We start from the raw sequence: 8,406 nt of genomic DNA, 5'->3' as shown, positions 1-8,406 counted from the left end.
GAGCTACAGAAGGACACTGGAATTGAATTGCTTAAATGTACTAATACTAGACAAGTTTGGTAAATTTTTACTAACACCACTAACACGCTTCTCTGAACCTGTTAAGATTAGCACAGATTAATACTAGAATGCATCTCAGTGTAACCGGTTCTTCTACAGAAACTTCTTTGGGGGCATGTTCTTCCATTGGCCTCATTTATCCATTTATTGCTAAAATCAGTATCTTGCTGTCATTAAGGTGGCATGCAATTCCCTGCTGGTTTTGATATGATGTAACTTGCCCTATGTGTCAGTGTAGTTCCAGTGGATGTGCAGGGCGAAGGGAAGCTCTGGCAGGGATTGCTGGTGGTGCTGATGGCAGGCAGGGCCCGGCTGTTTCTGCCAGTGACATTGTCATGGCTCCCAGTCTGGTTGCTGATGAAGCCTGAGAGGCAGATATGTATCTGGAGTGGCTTCTGCTCTCTCTCATTGCTTCAAAATTGAAAAGAATGGCATGGGACAGAGACAGGCCCTGGCATTTCTTTTTCTGCTGGAATCCTGTTTTCCTTCTTTCTTCTATTCACCGACATCTTTCTGTAGCATTTTCACTCTCTCTTCCTGGAACCCAAAGAAATTTCTTGGTCGAGGGAGCTGAACATTGAGATCATGAACATCTGAAAGACAAGCCTATTCACTCAGGAGTCCTGCTGTTCACTCAGGAGTCCAGCTGTTCTTGGATTCTTCCCAAGAGAATGCAAATATCTGCTCCCATACACCTTTACTTCAAATTTTTATCTCACTTGCCTGCCTCCACTCGCTGCTGTTTGGGTGTCCCTTCAGTTACTTGCTTGTCAAGCTATAACACTAAAGAGTTGTTTACTGTAGTTGTTTACTGCATATAATGTTAAAACTCTCTTTTTTGGAGGGTGGGGAGAGGGGAAGTATTTTTTTCATTTCATCCTCTAACATAAAAAAATGCATCTATACCACTACCCGGTTTCCAGACAGGTAATTGTTCTGCAAGCTTTGTAAATAAGGGAGGTTTTTTTTGTGTAGCATAGACACTTGTACCAAGGTTTACACTTGCAGCGTCTGGCTTGTGGAACAAGAATCCAAATGCTGATTCACAATATCTATGTAAGAAACTTGGTATTGCTCTAAGGAATAATAGCCAAACCATCCAGTCTGATGTGTGATTTAATTCCTGCAAGTGGCTGGTTTACTGAGCCCTACTAGGTACACTGAAAACTTTCGTAAAGGCAGCTAAGCTGGTCTGCAAAGAACTTTTTAAAACAACATACAGAGGAATTTGTAAATGGAAAGAACAGAATTTAGCAAGAGAATGTGATATAAAACAAAACCCAGATTGGGATACTGCAGGAGAAGTAATTGGAAGTGGAAAGAGTACAATGTCTGCACAGTTCTTGCTAGATATAAGAGCACCGGAACAAGTAAAATTTTACTGCTAGGTATCTGATTTCCAGGATCTGCAATGGGAAAATCAAAAGCTATGCAAAAGATAACCAAAGTTAACTAAGGTAAGTTAACTAAAAACATGCTTTACATTAAAGAACAGAAAGAGATCTTTCTCTATTTTTTTCTTTTGGCCATAGGAAAGAACTATGGGCTCAGAATTGGCACATAGACAGGTGAGATACAGCAGGGAGTGTGTGTGTTCACTAGCTGGCATTATCCACTCAGATTTAACAGCTGCAGTCGAGCACAGTTTGTGACCTCTAGTCTGTGATAACCTAAATCCTCTTTCCAGTACTGGGGAGAAGGAATAGGCAAATTTAGTCTCCTAACTGCATAATGCTAGAAGAGCCATTTTACTCAAAATAATAAAAAATGCTTTTCACTGTCACCCTTGGTGCAGGGACTATTTGTACTTAAAAATATTTCATACAATGGCCCAGGTGTTTCTGCATCCCTAGAGTGAAGGATTAGAGTGAAGCCAGTGGTAACAATAGAGAAACCTCCTGTGGAATATAGAAATTGGAAATAGGGATTTATCTGCTTTGCAATGATAAACCTTAGCTGAACACTGAAAACACAAAAGTGGCACACGATATAACAATAAAGTAAGTGTTTGTTGGTGGTGATTCTTTAAGAAAAATGCTGTAGGTTAAAAATAAGCATTTGAAACAGTTATATACCATGAAAAAACTTCAACCCACTAAGTTTTGGAAAAGTGGTGATTTGGAGAAGCAGAGACTTCCTATTTCAAGTTAACTTCAAATCCCGCATGGTATTTGACTGTCTGGTTAGCAGCTAAGACGAAGGGCATCTGGCAGTGTCAGGAAGGCATGTGCTTTGCATTGCCCAGCCTGCACCTGGAAGCAGAGACCATTTGTTAAAGACTTGAACTGATTTTGCCACCTTTTGGGTAAGGCCCAGAAGAGCATTGGCTGCCTGACTGTTAGACCCACAGAGGAACTTCAGCCACTGGAATACAGAGCACTGAGTTTAACAGCTCTTAGGCCCCAGGGGAATTCACATCCATCTCGGGGAGCCCGGGCTCCTGGCATGATACACTGTCTGCTCCTTCCATTTCTACATTGAAATCTCTATTCTAGCAAGGGGTACAGAACACAGCAGCTTATTTGTCCAATTTTTAAAATACAAATTATTTCATTGTATTTTCTATTAATGGCATGGTGGCTTTGACTGTATATTCTCTAAGTTTTGTAACAGTGGGGTTCTTATTTCTGAAAAAAATCCCAACAGAGCTGAATATAAGAAAAATGCTTATAGCAGTAACAAGCCTCCCACTTCAACAACAGTCCTCTCTCCTCTTTTAGAGTACTGTTGCAGCATGAACTTATTGTCAGTGTACTAGAAACAGCAAAGAAAACAAACAAAAAAAGGGAAGGAGCATGTCTAGTACATTTTCTCCTTTGTTATTATAGAAAGCTCATAATGAACTTCAGATTAGAATCACTTCAGTTAGAAAGAGAGGGGAAGGCCACTAGATGGTGGTAAAAACCCAAACCTGTGCTACGAGATCTGTGGAAAAAGGAGTCCAGAGGGGCAAAGAAGGGGAGGAGGAGCCACAGTCTGAGTATTGAAGTCATTATTGCTTGGAGTCTATAAAAAGGCAGTTGCACAGTAAGTAATTTGTACGTGGTCAGCTTTGACTCTATGGATTTGCTAATTCCTTTCCCTCTATTTTTTTTCATCTTTCCCCACCAAGGAGTTCCCAGCCCCAGATGTCAGGGGGGCTGAAACTTCAGCTCTCTGGAGGAAAGGTTGCAGACGATGAAGAGGAAGAGCAGCTGAAGGAGTGGCTCTGGTAAACAGGTATGGTTAATTCTTGATTGAAAATGAAAAGCTGCTTTTAAAACTGAAAATTGTTTAGCATGATATACTTTGAATTTTATTTGCAACAAGTCACTGACAATCAGCTCTAAGTATTCCCTTTACTAAAAAATGCAATGACTTACAACTTTCCCTGAATATAGTCATTACCAGAAAACCATTGAATAAAATATTCTTGATTTGGAAGAGAAAACTTCTTTTATAATAGAATTCTACCCACACTGATTCTGTAACCTTAGTGTATCCTGAAATGCATGGATTTTCCTTGGTTAGGTGTTTAATACCATACTTTTAAATGAGCATGTTAATATTGCACAGATAAGCTGTTTATAATGTAGTTCATGCCAGCTTAAATGTACAAAGTTCAGGAAAGCATTTAAATCTTTTACTGGAAATGTTCAGTTCTTTATTGTGTCAATAATCAAAACTTCTTTATTTTGTATTCGAGTGAGCGGTTTCTGCTGGACTTAATACTACATCCTCCTGCACTTCTGGGGTCTGAGAGCTGGGGCTGGGAAAACTGTATTTTGTCCTTTTTTCAGCAGAATTTCCACGACATTCTGGAGAAGCATTCCAGGGTACCAAATAGAATAAATAGAACTATGAATGAAGAGTGCATGAATCTTATCATTAGTTTGTGATTTTAATTTCCCAGTAAGGATGGGTAGAAAATCCCTGAGCCAACCAAAGTTTAATTCAGAATCAGCACAGGAATGTGGTATGGAAGAGGTGGGACACGTACAAGCCAAATTAAATAGAAATGGGTGGTATTTATGTTGTCAACTTCTGCCTGTGATCTTCATGCTATATTTTTTTTTTGGCAGGATCTTCTGCCTTTTGGAAAATGCATTCACCACACTCCTTGGCAAGCCACTCAGAAGGAACAGAACGTGTCAGATCCCAGAGATGAACACGTCCTCTCAATTCTATGTTTCTGAACTAAACCTGAGTGCCTTCGGTAGCAACTTCACTGTGCCTACTGCAAAGAGCAAGTCATTGCCATGTGAGCAAGTGGTCATCGCAGCTGAGGTGTTCCTAACTCTGGGCATTGTAAGCCTCCTTGAAAACATCTTAGTTATATCTGCAATAGTTAAGAACAAGAACTTGCACTCACCCATGTATTTTTTTGTTTGCAGTTTAGCAGTGGCTGACATGCTGGTTAGTGTGTCTAATGCTTGGGAGACCATAACCATATACTTAATAAACAATAGACACATCGTTATGGAAGATGCCTTTGTCCGTCACATAGACAATGTCTTTGATTCCATGATCTGCATATCTGTGGTGGCTTCCATGTGCAGTTTGCTGGCTATAGCAGTAGACAGATATATCACTATCTTCTATGCCCTGCGTTATCACAACATCATGACAGTGAAAAGATCAGGGCTTATTATTGCATGCATCTGGACCTTTTGCACGGGCTGTGGCATTATCTTCATTCTTTACTATGAATCAACTTACGTGGTCATTTGCCTCATCACTGTGTTTTTCACCATGTTGTTCCTCATGGTCTCACTGTACATCCATATGTTCCTCCTGGCTCGTACTCACGTGAAGAAAATCGCTGCTTTGCCTGGGTACAACTCTGTCCGTCAAAGAACCAGCATGAAAGGAGCCATCACTCTGACTATGCTTCTTGGCATCTTCATTGTTTGCTGGGCTCCATTCTTTCTTCACCTCATCCTGATGATCTCCTGCCCTCAAAACCTCTACTGTGTTTGCTTCATGTCACACTTCAACATGTACCTCATTCTCATTATGTGCAACTCGGTGATCGACCCCTTGATCTACGCCTTTCGTAGCCAGGAAATGAGGAAGACCTTCAAAGAGATAATTTGTTGCTATAGCCTGAGAATGCTCTGTGGGTTATCAAACAAGTATTAAGATAACAAAACCAAACCAAGAAAGAGAATGGAAAGGCAACACCTTTCTGCATCCTGTAATTCTGGTGAAATGCCTATGGAACATTTTCTGCATTCAACTGCCATGATTCCTGCAGCAATCAGAAGCAAGTTTTTAACATGTGATTTTACATTTCTTTCCCTCCACACACCTCTCTCATGCTGGTGGTTGGAGCTGCTCAGTGCACCTGTATTATGGGGATAAAGAATATTTTGAATCTCATTTACCCTATTGAAGATTGGATTTTATAGGAGGATTATACAGGGAAAACCTTAATTTTCCTTCTGCTAAATGCAATGAGTGAGATCTACCATGTGAATGAACACATCAGCCTCTCAATGTGTGTTTCTTTTGATGTTATTTATCTCTCTAGATAATATATATATATATATATGTATATATATATATTTCTGTCTCTAGATAAAAACAAGCATGGCTTATTTTGATGCCCAGAATTAACAAGGGGTTTTTTTGCTATTTCCTTCTGAAGACATATAATCAGAGAAGTAGCTCCAATTATCAAGCTTCACATACCTTGGTCAGCAGTTATGATCAACATACATGCACATATCAGCAGTTTTGTATTCCAGTCATAACTGTTACTGTCATACAATATGTATTATGTAAGAGGCCAATGTTACCATGAGATTTTCCAGGCTGGATACAGCACTTTGTCATATATGACTATATGTGTTCAAATCACTGTGAAGCAAGATGTACCACAGGTGGATTTTAAGGCTAAATATGAAGACTGAGCTGATTCTAGTTTGTCTGTGTTCTTTATTTACCAGGGCTAGGGAAGCAAAGGGTACACGGCCTCTGGATATTCATGTAATGTTTTGTGGAGATGGAAAGACTGAGTGAGTGGCTGCCTTTGTGTAGACATTAGAAAAGCGTTTTGGCTGTGAAGAACTTTTGTGTCTGTAGATTGCATCTTTCAAGCTGGGAGAGACAAAACAAGTTTGATAATCAAAAGGCATGGCAGTCAGTGGCAAAGAAAGGATTTCAAAACATCAGCCGCATGTCTCTGTATAACAGAGTCCTGACTTTTGCTCCCCAAACAAACAGTTTTCATCTTTGTTGAGAGGATTCTAAGCTGAAACCCTCATGCCTTTTGTAGGAGTAGCTTGCGTCTAGTCATGCTTTCATAAAGCTGTGGTTCTGCAACAGCTGTGTAAAGTGCAAAATACTGGGCTTACAAAAGAGGGAGGAAGTGCAACTGTGGTATTTCTTGATGACCATGGATGGTGCCTATCTTGCACTGTGATGTAAGTCATGAAAAGATTTCAAGTGGTGGTAAACTACGGACTAGATATCTGAAAATATCTTGAAAAAATGAACTCTTCCTTCTGAAATCTGGAAGAATAATGCTTGTTATACTTGGTTTATACGTGTTGTAAGTCTTGTTTATCAACAGAAGGTTTATGATTTATTCCATGAGCGTTAGGTTATACTTTCAAGGTGAAAGTCCTGAATGGGTTTTAGGGAATTATTTTGCCATAAGGGTGGTCAAACGTGTATGGGTGCTCAGTGGTTGTGAAAACTCCATTCTTAGAGATATTTAGAACTTGACTGGACACAGCCCTGAATAATCTGCGCTAAATTGAAAGCTGACTCTAACTTTGAAGCTGGCCCTATTTTGAAGCACTAGGAGTAAATTACCTCCACAGATGCCTTCCAACTCAAGTTATTCAGTAATTCTATGACACAGTTTGCATATTATGCTAAAATTATATTTTTCCCCTCCTAATTTTAGCTCTTGTGTAAGAAAAATTGCAAAGTATTCTCCTCCACACACTTAGAGCCTGCTTTGTGTCTTCATTTGCTTAGGAGGTTTCTGACAGGAGAAATAAGGTGCACCTTTAGCACCAGAGTTATAAATTTTGTCTGCTTAAATTTTATTATTCCTCCAGCTCAGACATATCTCCCTCTGACATGAATGGAAATGTTATTCTCAGTGGAGATACCTTATTATGCTGACTGATATGATGGTTATATCAGTGCACTAGGTGCTGGAGTCTTCCTTCAGCTATATCTGAAAATGGGATTTCAGAGAATGTTTGTGGTCAGTAGTGAGAATCTTGCCTTGTTTCAGTCCATCTCTTAATCCTATTCATAAATATCCCCTAAATATTGGCTCTTGCAACTATGAATGGAAATTACAAAAAGAGACAGTTCCACTGCACAGTGAAAGGCACCAGCTGATGTAAATAAATCATTAAATCTTCACTGGGTATTGCAAATAAGACAGTTGTGTACATAACTGTAAATCGGCTAAGGGGAAACCAAAACTGTAATAGCTTTTGGTATTTTCTTGAATTGTATATTATTCTTTTTTTTTTTTTTTTTTTTTTTTTTTTTTTGCTTTGTTTGAAGTTTGTTTGATGTATAAACACAGACATATGAAGAAACTATTAAACTGGATTGCTGGAAACCCCTACATTTCTGGTTATTCATTGTAACATTTCTGCTACGTTATAGATTATTCACAGAGGGAATATTGCATTACAGACTTTCATGTCTCATTTAAACAGATGCCTTCTTAAGAATTCTGAATGAGAGTTACAGACTAATACCGTGTACTTACATTCATACCTATGTTCCCCTGGGTGTCAGCCGCACATCTTCATGATAAGCTTTACAGGTGGGGAGCTGAAACAACCTGAAAGTGAAATGAAAGTATTTTCAAAACAGGCTGTTTACACTCTAGGAATGAATATAAAATACATATCGCTGGGAGACAATGACAAGCTTTAATATGTTTCTTTCTCTGGTTTAGCTGCAGAATAAAAGGAATATTTAGCATACTGTCACTTCTGACAGAGCCTGGAAAACACAAAGTGTTGTGATAGACTGGGACAAGCCAGCATTGCGTAAGGAGGTAATTTGCTGTCAGAGGACAGTCATGAAAAAATTAGTTGCTAGACTGTTGTTGCACCATGTTCCTGCAGTTAATGACACTACTCTTGCTTATCCAGCCAGTCATTTACAGTTTAGCTTTAGTCACTGGAAAAAAAAACCTCAAATCACACTATTTCTGTCCCAGAGCTCCAAAACTAATTTCTATTGTCCGCTGTTGCTTTGATGACAGAACACTTCACTGCTTCTAACTCGTGTGTCGCAATTTAAAAGTTCTTAAAAAGCAATTATTCTGATCTCACTCCTGTTGCAGGTGAGATCAACTTCTACAAAGTCATCTGCATTTTA

The 8,406-nt window shown here is 39.2% G+C and overlaps 1 protein-coding gene across 1 annotated transcript; it reads left to right on the top strand.

Moving 5' to 3' along the window:
* Positions 1-3,030: 3,030 nt before the first annotated feature.
* MC5R (melanocortin 5 receptor) lies at positions 3,031-7,639 on the top strand. Its single transcript, XM_010396273.4, has 2 exons — positions 3,031-3,279; positions 4,122-7,639. The coding sequence occupies exon 2, from the start codon at positions 4,204-4,206 to the stop codon at positions 5,179-5,181; it is 978 nt and encodes a 325-aa protein (XP_010394575.2). The 5' UTR covers positions 3,031-3,279; positions 4,122-4,203; the 3' UTR covers positions 5,182-7,639.
* Positions 7,640-8,406: the final 767 nt, after the last annotated feature.

The sequence above is a fragment of the Corvus cornix genome, chromosome 2 (genome assembly GCF_000738735.6).
Source record: "Corvus cornix cornix isolate S_Up_H32 chromosome 2, ASM73873v5, whole genome shotgun sequence".
Taxonomy (NCBI): Eukaryota; Metazoa; Chordata; class Aves; order Passeriformes; family Corvidae; genus Corvus; species Corvus cornix.
The sequence above is the reverse complement of the archived record's forward strand: the minus strand, read 5'-3'. Positions and strand labels throughout refer to the sequence as shown.

Coding starts and splice junctions, on each gene's coding strand:
- MC5R (XM_010396273.4), top strand. CDS start 4,204: ATGAACACGTCCTCTCAATTCTATGTTTCTGAACTAAACCTGAGTGCC.